The sequence below is a fragment of the Tarenaya hassleriana genome, unplaced genomic scaffold (genome assembly GCF_000463585.1).
Source record: "Tarenaya hassleriana unplaced genomic scaffold, ASM46358v1 Cleome14, whole genome shotgun sequence".
Classification (NCBI taxonomy): Eukaryota; Viridiplantae; Streptophyta; class Magnoliopsida; order Brassicales; family Cleomaceae; genus Tarenaya; species Tarenaya hassleriana.
In genome coordinates this window covers 2,717,371-2,735,122 of record NW_010964598.1, presented here as the reverse complement: position 1 = coordinate 2,735,122, position 17,752 = coordinate 2,717,371, and the positions used below count along the sequence as shown (strand labels likewise).

General features: G+C 36.9%; 2 protein-coding genes across 3 annotated transcripts; both read left to right on the top strand.

Annotated features, from left to right (window-relative positions):
* The first annotated feature begins 3,188 nt into the window (after positions 1-3,188).
* Positions 3,189-11,901, top strand: LOC104808291. Of its 2 annotated transcripts, XM_019201955.1 has the most exons (14): positions 3,189-3,490; positions 4,411-4,501; positions 4,666-4,750; positions 5,900-5,984; positions 6,530-6,599; positions 7,704-7,773; positions 8,663-8,708; positions 8,804-9,053; positions 9,132-9,337; positions 9,488-9,562; positions 10,532-10,601; positions 10,786-10,853; positions 10,989-11,068; positions 11,414-11,901. In XM_019201955.1, the coding sequence occupies exons 1-14, from the start codon at positions 3,375-3,377 to the stop codon at positions 11,455-11,457; spliced, it is 1,356 nt and encodes a 451-aa protein (XP_019057500.1). In that variant the 5' UTR covers positions 3,189-3,374; the 3' UTR covers positions 11,458-11,901. The 2 variants fall into 2 exon arrangements, 1 of the variants encoding a protein (XP_019057500.1); XR_002023970.1 differs by lacking the exons at positions 10,786-10,853; positions 10,989-11,068; positions 11,414-11,901 and adding an exon at positions 10,056-10,117.
* A 605-nt stretch (positions 11,902-12,506) lies between these two features.
* LOC104808292 (protein DENND6A) lies at positions 12,507-15,391 on the top strand. Its single transcript, XM_010533958.2, has 4 exons — positions 12,507-12,752; positions 13,014-14,696; positions 14,821-15,013; positions 15,107-15,391. Exons 2-4 carry the CDS (start codon positions 13,174-13,176, stop codon positions 15,257-15,259), a joined length of 1,869 nt encoding a protein of 622 aa, XP_010532260.1. The 5' UTR covers positions 12,507-12,752; positions 13,014-13,173; the 3' UTR covers positions 15,260-15,391.
* Positions 15,392-17,752: the final 2,361 nt, after the last annotated feature.

Sequence of the window (17,752 nt, the reverse complement as noted above, 5' to 3'; positions counted from 1 at the left end):
GTTAAATTCAATATAATATCAAATGAGAATTTTAACAAAAATTGAATTTGAATCAAAATGTTGAATTCGAACCAAAACGGATCGATCCAAATAGAAACAAGTAGAATATGAATCGGAATGAATGATTAGAAACAAATTTGAATTAGAATGAATTGACTCGAATGAGAACGAATTGATTCGAATGGGAACGAATCGATTCATATGGAATTTGAATTGGAACGAATCGATGCATATGGAATCCGAATTGAAACTAATCGATTCCAAATTGATCGAAATCGAATACAATCATATGAATCAATTTGAATCAGAATAAATCGAATCTGAATCAATTGATATCGAATACAAATCGTAGCGAATTGATTCGAATCCGAATAAATTGATATCGAATACGAATTGTAACAAATTGCTTTGAACCAAAAGAATGCAAAGCAATCTAAATAAAATCGAATCGATTCACAAATATATATTTGATTTTATCACATGTCTATTCACAAAAGCAATTGATTTAATTAAAGTAAATAAATTTATTGGATTTAATTGGATTTTATGGACTAACTCAATCTATAAGCTTAGCTATAAACAATGGTACAGTTTCAAGAGCTTCTGCTGACAGAAGAAAGAAACATCTTAGCCGATAACCCTCCTCGTTCTTATTCATCAAGCAGGAATAGAGAGATAATGCAAGAATTATGTGTTTGACAGAGGCGTATCTAAGTTTACACAAATCCGCTAGAGAAAATCTTACCTAATGTGTGTGTTTTGTTTCAAATCTATCCATGTCACATATTCAACTCCTTAGATCCTTCAATCCATGAAATCAACACTGATCAAATATATGTAGGGTGTCATCGTTGACCGAGAGAATGGATGAATTCACACCTCGTATCAATGAGGTGAATTCTAATATATCTGTCAAAGAGTGTACACGAGTCAAGTACCCTGATTTTTTTTTGGAGTTATCTGTCTTTTTCTTCTTCTTCACGAAAATATTATCCCGATTTCGTTTTTGTGAAGTGCGGGTACCTATCACTAAACTCAATTATCCATGGATATTTAAATCCATCAAAATCTTGAAAAAATTTATATTTGTTGATTTCAGGAGTATTTTGGTAATTTTACTTGAAAGAATATTTAAATATTGTTGCAAATAGATTAAACTATGAAAGATACAAATGTCATTTTATTCATAGTCGGGACTCGGGAATACCGTGGAGAAAGGTCTCGCCAAGATAACATGGAAAGCGGAGGTATCTCGGCATAGTTATCCACCAAACCCGTCGTTCGTTCTTGCTCTCCTGGTTGGGTTTCTAGGCATTGGTGCTTACAATCGTTTAATGTAAAACCCCCAAAATGTGTTAGCGGCAATGATGTAAGTAATGAGCCTTTGAGATCTAAGTAAGGGATCGAGAAGTACGTATTTTAAGAGTTGCCCTCCATCAACAAGCCTCTCAGACAGGAATCTGGTTGGCATTTGCTTCAATCTTCAGCTCGATCTGACCAAAACATCCACCCACCGGTCAAGCGACTCGATTCCCTTGGGACTTTGTCACAATCCGCCACGGAGAAATATGACAGAGGGAAGAGGGAACACAGCGTGGTGTTTGACATATCCTCTCTGTATGTTCTTTATGGATACACATATGTAGCATTAAGTGAAAGACTGTATCTAATATCTCTTTACATAACATAAGAGGCAAAGCTCTTTCACATCTCCCACATCTTGTTCATGGTCGGCCTTCAGTTTCTCTTTCACTTTAGCGGATTTCATCAGTACCAATTTCCAAATCCCAATATGAAAAGATGAAAAACTTTTTAAAAAAGGATTTTTGGTTTCAGACCAAGAGTAAGATATAACACAAAAAAATTCAGCTTGACATCCAACTTCTCATTTTTCATTCGAATTCGCGAGGGACAATTTTATCACATATTTCATTGTTTTCTGCTCAATTTGGTACAAAAACATGAGTTTATGTTTGTGTAATTTAATTTAACACACTGAGATTCTCCATATCAAAAACTCTTTCTTTGGTGTTTCAAATGTTCTTTGAAAGAATTCAAAAAATGATTGCAAGAAGTTTTACTAAACTTCAAATTGATTTATCGAAAGCTAGAGATGACAAGTTAGATTGTCCAAACCATTTAAACCCAAACCAAATGGGTGAATAAATTAGTGGGTTAGGCTGAATCCACCCAACAACAATAATTTAATGGGTTAGGTTTAGCTCAGAAAACCCATGTGGCCCCAATTAACTTATTTAATTTAGTTTAGTTAATTAAAAAGCTATCTTAATTAGCATATGATCAAATAAGAAATATGTTTCATAGTGATATATATTTTAAATTTAAATTTATTATTAAATTATTATTTTGTGATTCAAAATCATACGAATCAAAATTCTAAATTCAAGTAATGTTTTACTTTTTATCTTAATTCCTAATCAATATAACTTTGAATAATAAAAAATTAGACGTAAAAATGATGAATACATATATCAACTCTATCTGAATATACGTTGGATATTGTAATATTTGTGAAAAAGTTTTACTAAACTTCAAATTGATTTATCGAAAGCGATGGAACTTTTAACACAGACATGAAACTGCTTTTTCACTCGAGGAATGTCATTAACAAGTGCATATCATTATTGACAATTTAACAAAAAAAGTGAATATTCCAAAGATTTTCTCTAAGATTAAAAAGAATGTAATTGGGTTTAACCCCTTTTTTTCTATTTATATAAAACATTTACATCGGCTTTGCAACGAAACGATTTTTTTTTTTATGGATCACCAATATATAAAAATTTTTTAGAAGAAAATATGCTGATAGAAAAGAAGAGATTAATTTCTCGGTTAGGAAGGTATAGCTTTTAGGGCCTCTGTCGTCGGATTACTAAAGATTATTTTTGGACTTAGGATAGATATAGTCGGATCGAATATCCGAAAAACTATCCTGCTAAAAAAAAGAAATTATGACAAAAAAAAATTGGACATGGTTTCCATTCAAAGTTCTAAAGTTAATTATAATTAATTGTATTCTGGAGATGACGTGGAGCGCGCTAAACTTTGGCGTGCAAACAAAGCTTTTGAGCGTTAGAGAGAGAAAGAGACGCGTTTTTTTAGAATTAGTTAAAACGAAATTCTTCTTTAAAAAAATATTGAAGAATAATAAATAGTTAATCAATAAAATTAAAGGAAAAAAAGGTTGAATAAAGGGAAGGACGGAGGAGCAGCGGGGGCACGATTCTCGAATGGCGTATTCTCTAACCTATCGTATTTAGCGACAGCGAAGAAAAGCAGTTTCTCGGAGAGATGCAAACAAGGCGAGAATTCGAAACCCTTCTTCTGTAGATACGCATAGAGAGAGAAAGAGGATGAGTTGTCGGAGAGTGTTGAAGTCCGTACAGGCCTTGTCGGCTCACAGCTTGCTCTTCTGTTTCACGCTCTTGTTGGTGCTGAAGCTCGATCACAGCGTCTCTTACTCTTGGTGGTGAGTCCTCTATCTCCCGTTCGCGACTTAATTTTTTTTCATTCCTGTGCGATTTCTGAGGGCATGGGTCGAAATTCTTTTTGGGGTTCCGAGTTTCCCCCAATCTTCTATGCGTCTCATTCATGGAATCCGAATTTGGGGTTTGGTAATGGGATGCTTTTCCCCCTTTGGGGTTCTTAAGCGTAGCTATTCGGAGAAGTGCAATCAGAGAAGTGTCAGGTTTTGCTCGCATTTGGGATCTGCTGTTCTATGCTTCGTTTTTTCTGAGAGCATATTGAAAATTAGGTTTTTTTTGTCCCTAAAGTGTTTTAACCCCTGTACCTATTGGGGATTAATGTTCGTATAGTAATGAATATTAGGCTAATAATTTCTAATTATTATAGATAATGTCTTTTTTTGCATTAATCAGTGTTGTGTAGAACAACTAAGATTCAGTTTACTGTTTTTTCTTTTTTTGGGAATTTATGTGTACCATTCATGTAGAACTACCCAAGGATGTAGACGACATGCTACTACTAGGGTAGAGTGACCTGCCAGGTTATGTACATGCCCCGAGGGCCGAGTTTCGAAGAAGATTGGCATATGGAGCTCTATAATATGCATATATTAGATAATCAGGAATTCTGTTCCTTACTATTTACGTGATCAGATTCAAAGGTTAAAAGATGACAGCAATACGGTTTTGGTGTTACCTGGACGGACTCGTTGGAGAATTTCTTGTTTTGCTGCGAATTTCTGTTGTGCTCTGCTCATAGGTTTTCAGGTTCTCTGAGCTTTCTTTTTGTTTGAGGTCGGGTTTGCACATCTGTTGAGCTATGCGTTTCCTCTGAATGGGGTCAGCGGTAGCATTCTGGTATATGGCTGGATGGTTTATGTGCTTTTGCGAAAAGCTGACATGTTTTCCTGACTTGGTTATGCAGGGTGATATTTCTCCCTCTTTGGGCATTCCATGCTGTTGTTGCAAGGGGAAGATTCTCGCTTCCTGCTCCAACAGCTCCACGTAACCGTCATGTATGTTTATTAGCTTTTGTTTACCGTCTTTAGCACAATTACTCAACTTCTTCTTATGATTCTTGCTGTAAATGGTAACTATATATACTGGTATTTGGTACATAACTAACCATCTCGTGATAGTTATGAAATTCCAGCACATAATTATTCTTTTTGGTGTACAGTGGGCTCCATGCCATGCTATTGTGGCGACACCATTGCTTGTAGCATTTGAACTGCTGCTCTGTGTATACCTCGAGAGTGTATATGGTATATAACTGGCACCTACTGAATGTTTTATAATTTAGGGGATTGATTGAGGATATTTGATAGCTCTTGTAATCTCTTTTATTGCTGAAACCCCCAGGGAAAAAAATATGGATGGGACTCTCAAAGCTTATATTGTTTTTTTCTCTGATAATATAAATGGATAGGAAATAACACTATGAGTTTTTGAGTCTGCTGTGTTTGTGATGAGTCTCTGAATGTTGTATGGGTGCTTTTGTTTCCTCTCATTTTAATGTTCATTATGCCCTCTTCCTTGGTTTAAAAAAGCGCGAGGCGTCCCAAGGCGCCAAAGGTCTAAAAAACCGAGGCGCGAGGCGCAAGGCGAAGGCGCGCGCCTCACGGATGTGAGGCACATAAATCATTTTCGTATCAATATATAACATATATATTATAAATCATATTGTTTAATATGCATAGTATATATTTATACTTACGTATATATAAATAATTCTTTATTTTTTCAATATAATGTATATATTATAAATATAATTTCTATAGTATAGATTTATATGTATGTAATACACAAAAAAATGATTATATATTGCATTAATCTATATCAATATAAACTATATTATTATTTAAAAATAAAAAATATAAAATTAATCATAATCAACTAAAGTTGAAATACATCGAAAATGTTATAACTGATATATATTTATAAATGATTTTATAAAAACTATATATTTAAATAATTATAGTTAATATATATGTAAATTTTTGAAGCTTTCTACTTAGTCGTACTTGCTTTTAGGTTTTTTGAGTTTCTCGATTCCATCACCCTTTTTTATTTGTTCTCATGATTTGACCATTTTTTTTAATTTTTAATAACTCTGACTATACATTTAGGAGGAGTTAATTGTGTATTGAAGTCTGTACTGTTCATCTTCTACCATCTCTTTCGAAAGAACTGCACAACTCTGCCATTTTTATTTCTTTTTTGTACTCTGTCCAAGAGGCGGTCGCCACACGCCTCAAGCGGAGTCGCAGAAAAGCGTGCTTTACTGCCGCTTTATGGAAACCGCCTCAATTTTGTCACATGATGCGATTTTGCAATCGCTTCTGCGCATCTGCGCCTCAGGCGCAAAAAAAGCGCGCTTTTTTAATCCAAGCCCTCTTCTATGTCAAATATAGTACATGGGTTGCCAGCCGTGAGCTTGAAGATTGTTTTCCTCCCGCTGTTGGCATTTGAAGTAACTATACTGGTGGACAATTTCAGGTATTTAGACATTGAATGTATATCATCTAACTGTTTCATTCCTTTAGTTTTTCTAAAGCCTTGCGCGTGGGGTGTAATTACATTTGTTCTGTGGTATAGCGAGCCTGAGTACATGTGGAATTGCGAAAAGAAGCTTAAATGGGAGGTTTAGTTTCAAGTATGAACAATGTAATGAAGAGGGTAGTTGTTGGTACTGTCTTATGCATGTGTAGAGAAGAGGTTGGTAGGACTTGGCATGCAGGTTCTATATGAATTAGTGATTTGTGATTATTCATTTTGTGGGCGCCTAGATGCAAGCTTTCTAAAAGTTTGATCATGCATCTATGATCACAATAGTAAATGACCCCATGGACGGACACATGGATCTACCAGGATATTCGAAATGTATATGGAGCTCATGACTAGGATTTGGTTTCTGGTTGGGTGGGGACTCTTTTAGTAAACAATAAGTGGTGTTTCTTTAGTTTTGAACGTTCCCAGAATTGCTTTTAAGGCTTTCGTCTACTTTTTTCAGTACCTCTTAACTACTCTGCGTTTTGTCCTAGAATGTGTAAGGCTTTGATGCCTGGAGATGATGACAACATGAATGATGAAGCAATATGGGATGCACTCCCAGTAAGTTCACCAGTTGTACTTGTTATGTTGGTTGCTTTAATGGCTGAATGTATTTTTTGTGGGAATTGGTTTACCGTTTTGTGGGTGGGCTCCTTGTCCTATTTCATTCCCAAATTCCTAATTTGTGTTTCCGTTTCTAGTTTACCTTTACATTTTATTTGATTGAAATTCATAATTTTTATTTGTATTCCACTTGGTAAGACGGATAAAACAAGAATTACGTAAGAATCATTTTGAAAGGATCTTATTTGTTTGAATGGGAATATTTAAGGCTGTACTTAGATGATGGAGTGAAGTAGTAGGGGTTCAATGGTAAGCACACAGTCTTCTGAGAGTCTGCTTGTTTTTTTATACTATTAAGCGTATGTAAAACCAACATTTAGCTAAGCTAGTATTGCCCAGCAGGACTTGCTTTCTTCTCTGTTGAAGGGTATGTACGTGCTTTTAGGTGAGCCTGATGTGTGCAGCTTTTTAGCATGTGCTAGCTATAAAATTTGATTTTGTAATCCTGGCATTTGTATGGCGGATGATATACTTTATTTTACTTTATGCATGGTCCATAAATCATTTTTCTAGAAAATGATGTATGCAGTTAAACGTTGTTAAGTACTTTATATTATTATAACACAATAATATGAACTTTATTGTGATTTCTGGACGCTGCTAGGAAATCACAAGACTAAGATTATGATTGGGCTATATGGATTTTCAGTAGCTAGTTGGATAGCCAAGTTTGTGACTTGCTTAGGTTGCATGTTGTTCGAAGGTATGATCCATCTGTCAAGAGTACACGACAAATCATTTACATTTTTTAAGTTAACGCAACTATGGATTGAGATTCTCGGTTATGTGAATAGTTGAACATCATCCCTAGAATTTTATTGCTTTGAGTTGCCATCTCATTATTTATGTATTCCAATTTGATTCATTGTTTATGCTGTGATAACACTACATGCACATGGTGTTCTTTGGTTCTTGTTGCAAAATTTTGTATATTTAATGGTACAGAACTTTTATTTTATTTTGTTTTATTATAGTTGGTGGTTGGGAGCTGCTAGTATTCAAAATAAATGTTTCCGATGGGCTTTTGTTTCCTGTCTGCAGCATCTCTGGGTTGCGATTTCCATGGTGTTCTTGGTGGCTGCCACAGTCTTTACTCTCCTTAAGCTTTCTGGTAATATTTTGGCTCTTGAAGTTTGATGAAATTACTGTTTGAATGTAAGTGGAGTATATTACTTTATATAAGACATCTTGGAATCGAGTTGGAATTGAAAATCATGTTTGCTGCAGAACCTTGTTCAATCTACTGTCCATAATAATTGGAAAATTTCCTCAAGAAATGAAAACAGGGAGACATCCAGTAGAAAACATTGTAAATGTGGCTTGTATTGTACAAAATCATGAATCTAATTGCATGAGGGTAGAACTATAAAATGGTTGGGATACACCAAGGAATTACGCATCTTCAAACATGGAATAAGCCAAAGATAGTTTCTGAAACTGGAAAGCTATGATGTCTTACATGTTTCTTATCATAATATCATGTTTGATTAATCTCCTTGTAGGAGTCTCCTCTTGTATGCATATACATTTTTTTTCTTTTAATTTATCTCACCTGGGTATGGCGAGGAATAGCTTATTCCTTTTGTGTCATTGACTATGCCGAGAGTGTGATGTTTATAGCTTAAAACCATATTGCTCATGGACCACATTCCTTTCACGGGTTTTAGTTGCTGTACTTGAACGGAACAATTGCTAGCAAGCTTCACTCATTTTGTTAGTTTGTCACGTGATGTCATTCGTTCATTTCATTCATTTGCATCTGTTATTACTCCTTATTCTAGATTTTGTTGTATCCATTGCGGTGTTCTGTATATTTCATACCTTAATATTGTAACTATCCTCTATCATGCCTTTATGATGGTTTTCTTTTGGAGATGAAGACAGAAGACACCTTGGCATCCCAAGAGGGTTTTATCTGTTAGTTTTGGGATGTCATTGATGTGGTTCCATTTCAACGGCTCACTGAGCTATCATTTTTTTTTTCCTTTTGAATCATGCAGGTGATGTACCTGCTCTGAGATGGTGGGATTTATTCATAAATTTTGGGTATGCTTTGTCTTGTCTTTTTTCTCTGGAGGTGCCTGTCCTTCTGAAGTTTGGAAATTATGAGGAAGTAATTGTGTTCTTCCTTTTGCCTGCAGAATTGCTGAGTGCTTTGCTTTTCTCGTATGTACAAAATGGTCCAATCCAGTAATCCATAGAATCCCACGTATCCGAGAAACCGGGTCATCTTCTACCGCTATCAGATATCTTGATTGGAACAGTGGCCTTGTGGCTGCTTCAGAAGAGGATATACACCACGATAGAATTTGTGGCCCTCAAGATATTTTTGGCCATATTTTGAAGATTCCCCTCATTGTGTTTCAAGTTCTCCTTTGCATGCATTTAGAGGTACAAAATACATCGCTCTAATTTACAATCCCAGTGTTTGGACGTTACTAAAAATGCTATAGTGCTTTTTATTTTCAGGGGACACCTCAAGGTGCTAAGTATATACCTCTTCCGGTCCTGTTCTGTCCACTTTTCCTGTTGCAAGGTGCTGGTGTCCTATTTGCTGCATCTAAACTAATTGAGAAAGTTATTCTCCTACTTCGGGGTGAAGCTGGTTCAGGATTGTATTTCAGATTTTCATCTAGAGCACATGATTGCTTGGGTTTCTTGCACCATGGTTCTAGGTGATAATTGCTTTATTGCCTTTTCTTCTGGGTTTAGTACAAAAAACAGTTTTGGAGGCAAAATCATCCAATAACTCAATTGCAGTCACTGAGTTACTTGGAAAATAAAACGCGAGGAGTAACCTTGCATATGTTTCTCTATCTGATCAGGCTATTAGGTTGGTGGTCAATCGATGATGGAAACCGTGAGGAACAGGCTCGGCTGTACTTTGATCATGATTCTGGGTTAGTATTCTTAAATCCTTCTATATGGTTAACCAATAGAGGAATGAAATACAAATATTCTTTGCATTATTGTGCATTCTTTCAATCTTTGTTCGTTAAGTAATATTTTTCTTCGCCCACATCTATGACTACCCATTGTGCTTGTGTATGAGAGCTGATAACTTAGTGAGCCTATCTGCATTTTGTTACATTACTTAAACCAAAACTGTCACTTGTGATAATTCTAAAAGATGCACGGCATTGACTAGTGTTATATCTAAGCATATTTTTGCCAACTTCTCGATAAGGAAAAGCTAGTGAGACTAGAGCTGCAAAAGAAAAAAACAGGAGATGTAGTTCTGTCTTTTGAGGAGATTAAGAGTCACAACCTGCGGTTTAGCTAATTAAATTGTTGAGCTACTTATCAGATACCATCCCTCTTGAGAATCTACTTATCACTATAATTTTGTTAATCATTCTAACTGGGTTCCTCTCACTGTGTGTTCGATGAAAGTGAATGACCCCCTCATTCATTTAGTGCTGACTTAGGGTTGCAATTGTCGGAGAAATTTCCTGGTAAGTTACTTTGTGTTGTCTTGTCTCTATGTAATCATAGAGATCTTACAAAAATGCAGCTCAGGTTAGAGGGTATGGGGCAAAATGGAATTGTAGACTTGATCTGATGGAGATCGACATTTTTTTATCCCTGATATAGCCAGGAGTCACAAGCTCTTTTCGTAATCATAAAACTGATGTTAAATATTGTTGGTCCCTACCCTACCTAACTTCTTCGTGAATGGGTTTCCCTGGTACTTTGAATATTACGAATGGAAAAGGCCGGGCTGGTTCATTACTGTGTTCTGTCAATGTATCAATCAGTATTTGTTCTGCAGATCTAGTTCCGTATATTCAAGCTGAAGTGAAACATAGTAACAGTGTGTTTTCCATTATTGATCCTGCTGAAGGCTTAATGATATATTTGGCATGCAGTTACAATACCTTCTGCGGCCATTCACCTGAGATAGTGAAGAAAATGCCTAAGAAAGATCTTGCTGAGGAGGTAATTTTCAGTTCTCTTGCCCTTATTCTTTACTTTTATTTCGAACTCAATACTGTTTAGTGTTTATTATACTTTTTCTTTGATATTACATTTCAATTGCCAGATTTCTTTGTTGTTCAGTCCTCCGTCCTCTAGTTATATTCTTGCTAAGACTTGTTCCTTTTGCCTCATTTGCTCTAATTAGGTGTGGAGACTTCAAGCAGCACTTGGTGAGCAAACAGAAATCACCAGGAATATGAAAGGCTGCAAAATGTAATGTTTGCATCTTTTTCCCGTTTTTTTTTTGGTCAAGTGCTGAAGAATGTGTTTTCTTTTTATTGAGGTTTTTTTTTTTTCCTTTTGGTTCTAACTTTCTATTGGCTTATCATGTTTTGGTGAACCGTTCAGGAGAAAGTGCTATGCAGAGTATGTTTTGAGGCAGAAATCAGCGTTGTACTGCTTCCATGTAGGCACCGTGTCCTCTGCAGGTATTATCTGTCTATGCATTTACCTTCTCTCAAGCTAGTAGTATTGGTAACATTTAGAAATCAGACTAACCTGTTGCCATTCTTCCATTCCAGTCATTAAGCATAGCAACTTAGTTCAAGGGCAAATAACCATAGAGAAAGCTTCTTTATAAAAACTCCAAAACAGTCCATTCATTCAACCCCTAGTGCAATACTTTACTCGTAACCTGCAAAACTTGAGATGGGGAGAGTAAATGGAGCTGTCAGCATTGCTTATCTTGATGAACTGAGTTGCTGTGGTTACGTTTTCTCAACGCTCTGCTCATGTTTTTTTTTTTTGGTCGCCGTTTCTCTGTCCCGTTGCAGAAACTGTTCAGACAAGTGTAAGAAATGTCCAATCTGCCGTGTAGCTGCGGAGGAACGGCTGCCTGTATATGATGTTTGACGTAGGATATATATATATATATATATATATATAGAGGTTATACACTCCTCTTACTCGTGTCTCCTTCACGTTTTCTGATGAATCTCTAATCTGTGCATCACTATGATGCCATATGCTCTTCTCGAAAATAGGATAAAAAGTATAGTTTTGGTATAGGCCCAACAGAAGTCCTCTGTGTATATGTATATATATATATAATTTCACGCACTTCAAGGAAATTGTAGCAGCAACAGGCAAAAACCTCTTCTTACAGTTAGCTTTGTATATTTCGTAATTCACATCACATTCACTTCCCTCTTATATGTACATGTGTATGTATGCTCTCGTTCATATATATCTAGCGTTATACTTGTAAAGGAGTTGGACTAAGCTTTTTTTTATGTAGCAATAATAATACTCAAAACATTGATTTGAGTTGTACGATCGAACAGATCCGCACAATCGGCACGGATGAAGCGAGTAAAATAGAAAAAAAAAATAAAGTATTTCTGATAGTTTCCCTCTCATCTACCATTACAAATTCTATTGTATTTTTATTAAAATATTTGTCTATCACGAATAATCAGAATTGAATTCTGACTTTTCAATTTAATTCGGACAATTTTTTTATAATTATTAATGATTAAATTGCAATAACTATATTTTAAGGATCAATAGCAAATTAAATTAGTTTCCTCCTACAAGGTAGAGGTATATGTGTTTTTTTTTCCTTCAAAAAGGCTATGATGGTTAAAATTTTGTTTTATATACTATATAATGTACATCATGTATAATTAAAATTCTTATTTTTATCCATATTTTTCCTAGGGTTCTTTTTTTAAACGCCCGTATTTTATTCATAACGGGGCTCAAATTACTACAAAGATAATGCACTTGTTGGATTTTTTTCCTTCCCACAAGGCTGTCTGTTTTGAAATAGGAACAAAAAAATAAGATTTCAAATAATTCTTTCCTTTTTCTAGGCCAACAATTTTATTTATATATATTTTTTTATTTTGTGATGAAAAGGAGTGTGTGTAATGATATTTAAAAAAAACCAACATGCTTACCGAATAGTTCATGAATTATCGCAGCGATTCGGAAACACTTCCTGATTCAACCGAAATCCATCAGGGATCCCTCCGGCATCTCTTCAAAGAGATCAGAGGTTTCCGTTTCGGAAATTTCCTCTGATATTCGAACCTTGGCCATATCGAGTGGCGGATTCTCACAGATCGAGAATTGTTTACGCGAAAATTCCATCTGGGTATTGCCATTGAGGTGAGTTCATGTGCTCCTATTGCCAGATCCTGTTCAAAGTTACAGTCTTTCTGTTTGGTTACCGAGAAAATATATGGGAAAGAGGCGGTATTTTTTTTTCTGGATTTCCTTGTAGTTCTAGCTTGTTCTATCATAAAGAATAGAAAATCCATCTGGGTTTCTTTGTTTCTGCCGAATACTTGCTAAGGAAATGGTTGGTAAGATGTTTTGCATCTGTTGTGTGCTAATTAGCTGGAATTGACATTTCGATTTCTTTCTTAGGGATTTAATTCAGGCCCTGCAAGTTCTTCGATGAACTTTGCTGGGAATTATTTTCCGGGATTCAGTGGTATGAGCTCAACAAACACAACAAGCCATCATGAAAATGTAACTGGAAGAGTTTTTGATTGATGGGTAGGAGAGTTTCTCGGTTTCCTGTGAAATGAGTCAATCTCCATCGTTTTCTGTGAAGCCGGAGCTGAGCACAAGGCCCGACCACGAGTCCTTGAAAGGATGGGTTCATGCATTCTGCATCATTAGGTTTGATCTGGAGCAGGGCCAGCTCTTAGAAGAATGTTATCCACCTGACTCCCTCTCTCAAGAAGAGGAAATTGAGGTATCTTTCAACTCGTTTCCGGATTCTGTCTCACAAAATCATAACCGTGCAAGCATACATGACTGCATTTTCTTCTTCCGGTTTCGTAAGCGGAAAAGGAACACTCAAGAGGGAGAGAGCGGTAATGGTTCTGAGTACTTATACGGTTATGTATTTAATAGGCAGAGGCATGATGAAAGATTGAAGCGGGGTGGGGAACAGAAGTCTGTGGTGATATTGTCCCATACTCCTTACTCGAGTGTGTTTAGGCCTTTGCTTCAAATCGTTGGTCCTTTGTATTTTGATGTCGGAAAGAAGGCTATTGAACATATTGCCGGTTACATTTCTGTGTGGCCTGCTCCTGTGCCGGGTAAGCTAATGGAGCTGCCCATCGGTAATGCAATGCTTAAGGTGAACTTACCACCTGCTCACAGTTTGCCGATGGAAAATGGGATTTTGTATGAGGAGTCTGCTTCTTCCATGGCTCCATTACTTCCTACAAATCAGTCAATTCCTCAAGGTCTTTTCCATGACTCAGATATTTTCGGCATCTATCGGGGGCTTTTGTTGCAATTATGGACCTTATGGGAATTGCTACTTATAGGCGAACCCATTCTCATTATAGCTCCAACGCCTCCTCAATGTTCCGAGGCAGTTGCTAGTCTCGTGAGTTTGGTTGCTCCCCTCTTCTGTAGCATCGACTTCAGACCATATTTCACTATCCACGATCCGGCATTTGCTCAACTGAATTCACTTCGAGAAGGGGATGCCTTCCCACCAATGGTTTTGGGTGTCACGAACCTCTTTTTCCTAAAAGCTCTTCGGAATATCCCTCACATTGTCTCAGTTGGAACCCCGGCTCCAAACCCTAATCGTATTTCCCTCACTAGTAGGTCGACCGGTAGAATTCCGGGCAGGGCTGAAGGGCTAGGCGTTCAACAGCTTTCCTTGCGAAAATTTTCTCCTTCCAGTCTATTAAACGCCGTGAGACTTAGACGAGATGGACCCTTATGCCTCATGACAGAACACAAGGAAGCTGTCTGGACCACCTACTCTCCAATAACCAAACCCGATACTTCAGTTTTGAATAGACTTATTGATGCCGGGATGTCTCCAAGGGTTGAGGAGTCGATGTCGGTGGTTAATAACGACATATTGCGCCGACATTTCTTGGAATTAACAACGAATTTCTTGGCACCTTTTGGTCCATATTTTCAGGTGAATGCCCCTTCTGATGGATCTTCTCCCTACGTTTCTCCTCCTCCCCTTCCATCCTTCAGTGGCGATGAATTCCTCTCTAATATATTTGCAAGAGGAGTGGGGAGGTTCATGTCGAAGCGGATGAAGTCCAACTGGTTAGACTTGTATAGGTAACTTACTCTTTTCCTTTGTTGTCTTCACACACTCGAGATTTCTTCTGAAATATTTTGGTTTCGAATGAGTTCTCGGAGTATGGTTACAGGAAAATTCTTGAAAGTGTTGGTTCCCTTGTAGGCGGTTTCTAAGAGGGCCCAACTTTATGCCATGGTTCCAAAGACGACGAGCTGTTGCAGAGCAAGAACAGAATCGGCTATGGAGGATGGCCAGAATGAAGACCGATATGATGCACCTCACGTCTAAAATGAATGAATTGGAAGCCGTGGATTCCTTCAACGCCATTGAAAAGTACCTTAACGAGGAAATGAAGGTAAAACAGGAGTGTGTTTTTTTTTTTTGGTGACAAGTGAGATCCATTGTCATGAGAGACAAGAACACAAAAAAAAAACTGTTTCGATTGCAGCTGGAGGAATATGGAGGAGAAGGCTCGGGAGCAGGGGAGAGATGCCGGAAACTGAGGAAGGATTTGAAGGCAGTGTTTGACGTCCTTCCACGGGACATGCAGCAACTTCTTCTCTCAAACCCGCAAAGAGCTTCTCTTCTCTCCGAAGATTGAGGATTGAGGTTTTTTTCCCTTCCGTTGCTCTGTTTTTAGATGTTTCAAAGCAAGAGTCGGAATCACATCGACAGAAGTGTTATATCATATGAAGATTCCAAAAAATTGATCTATTCAACTCTTTCTGCTCAACACCAAACTTGCTAAGATTTTTACGCCGAACTATTATAAATAATAATAATAATAATAATAATTCCGTTTTTCCCGTGATTCTTGAATCAATATCAACTTGGAATTACATTGGCCCGTCAACTAGACCAAATTTCTTGGCTTTCGGTTCGATTATTCTTCAATTACCAAATCGTTTTTCTTGAATCCGGATAGTTATAAGTTCTTAGCGAAATGCCCCCCCCCCCCGGCGATTTGGGAGGTTGTCGTTCGTTCTCCAGCGGTCGCTAATACTTTGGGTGTTCCGTACACATTTCGGTCTCGGAGAGCAGGAGAGCAAAAGGCCGAACCCGGCAAGTTTATTAAAATTCTACCCCATAAGTTTCTAAAGAATACACTTCACCCCTTGAGTCTAAAGCAAAGTCCTTCCGACCACCGATGGACCTGTAAGCTCCCATGGTCGAACGTGTTGTAGTGAGGCAAACCCAAGACTCCGACCCAGTTGGAGCTGTAACTCATTAGAGTCCGGAAGAATCTCGTTGGAATGTACAAAGTCAGTCGGCGACAATATATATATATATATATCCAAAGGATGGATGATGTTTACGTTGAGGTTGATCTTCAATGAGTCAATCGATATGGATATTTAAACTTCAAAGCGCTAGATTGCTTCTTCTGAAGGATATGGTGTTCGAACTATCGAAGATCGCAACTCCTAACGATCTGTGTTATGGAAGAACATCAAAGGATCGAGAGCATCACGCCCGTCTTGAACGCCCGTCTTGAACTAGCACATTCGGATGGTTGTGGACCCATCAATCCCAAATCTAATGGTGGAAATCGATATCTTCTAATGTTTATTGATTCAAGGTTGAGAGAGATAGAGAGAGAGTAACACAAACTGATAGGCGTGGGCACGGGTCACGTACCCTGATTTTTAGAGGTATCCGGGTTTCCGTCTTCGCGGATTTTAGAAAATAATTATTTCATTTTCGTTTTCGTGAAGTCTGGATACCCGCGATTCGTATACCCGTCGTTAAACTAAAAAACCCGAGGATAGCTGAACCTGTCAAAATCTATGAAAAACCATTGATTTTTGTTGACTTTGAGGTATTGTGGTAATTTTATTTAAAATTATATTTAAATATTACTATAATTACATATTAAAATGTTGAGGATATAAATATCATTTTATTAATATTCGGGTACCCGCGAGTAACTCGTCGCCATTCAAAAAAATCCGAACCCGAATCTGCGGTTCTGATATTCGGCTTTATCACACCCGTCTTCGTTACTTAAGAATACCCGCATTTCGAATACCGGTGAAACCGCATACCCGAAAACCCGCGTCCACCCCTATAAACCGGTAGTTGGAGGAAAGAGACCTTAACTAAAGACATTCAAGAGTGATGTAATGCACCTTGATGAGGCAAGTACTTGTGGAAAAACGACTAATGAAATATATTAGTCGTAATCTCCAGCTTAATTAATGAAACAATTATTGGGGGAAGCGGGAATCTTCATGCCAGCTAACCCCATGATCTTTGTTAATCCAAGAAATCATCAGATAAACTTTGTAATAAGAATCTTGTGGGATGTAAGACCAAACAGCCAAAATAAATATGATACAAACCAGTTTAACCAAAGGAAATTGACTCACCAACTCATTTCCAAAATATTTTCGTCCTTGAATTGTATTTGGATGCAACAAAAAAAAAATTCATATTCCAAATCAAATACAAATATAACACATAAAGAGAAAGTAGAATCGAACAAAAATAAAACTATAAAAATGCTAACGAAAATATCAAAATAAAAGCATATATAGGAAATGTTCTTCTATTATTGATAATTGGAAGAATACATCATAATATATAGCAAAATACAATAGAATATTCTAGGCATAATATCTAGGGTAAATCGTAATCATATTAATGATAATATTCTAATAATAATATCTTCCTATAGCATAAAGTTACGAAATTCATTGTCGTTTCAGTTTATCAAAATAAAATAATGAAGGGTATAAATTGTGAATATAGATGGAGAAAAACATTAGATTTAGGGTTAATTAGGATTGAGCTCACGTGTTCGGTCTGTAACTTGTCTGAACTCAAATCGTCATGAACTGGCTCGCGAGTCTATGTTTTTTTACGGATCCCAAAAAAAAAACTCAAACAATCTTGCAAAAAACATCCATTTTCGAGCGAATCATTTCGAGTGGAACGTCTGATAATGTCTTTTTTTTCGGCAATCGGGTATTCTGGATCAAGGTCCAGACTAATCCCGTGACCGAAAGCCAATTAGGTGATTTGGAATATACGCTCCCTTCCCAAACTTGATTTTCAAACTCGGAGCGGAACAAACATTTTACGCACCCGTTTC

Coding starts and splice junctions, on each gene's coding strand:
- LOC104808291 (XM_019201955.1), top strand. CDS start 3,375: ATGAGTTGTCGGAGAGTGTTGAAGTCCGTACAGGCCTTGTCGGCTCAC. Junction 4,751..5,899: donor ATACCTCGAGAGTGTATATG/GTATATAACTGG, acceptor TGTCAAATATAG/TACATGGGTTGCCAGCCGTG. Junction 10,602..10,785: donor AGAAAGATCTTGCTGAGGAG/GTAATTTTCAGT, acceptor TGCTCTAATTAG/GTGTGGAGACTTCAAGCAGC.
- LOC104808292 (XM_010533958.2), top strand. CDS start 13,174: ATGAGTCAATCTCCATCGTTTTCTGTGAAGCCGGAGCTGAGCACAAGG. Junction 14,697..14,820: donor AACTGGTTAGACTTGTATAG/GTAACTTACTCT, acceptor GTTCCCTTGTAG/GCGGTTTCTAAGAGGGCCCA. Junction 15,014..15,106: donor ACCTTAACGAGGAAATGAAG/GTAAAACAGGAG, acceptor TTTCGATTGCAG/CTGGAGGAATATGGAGGAGA.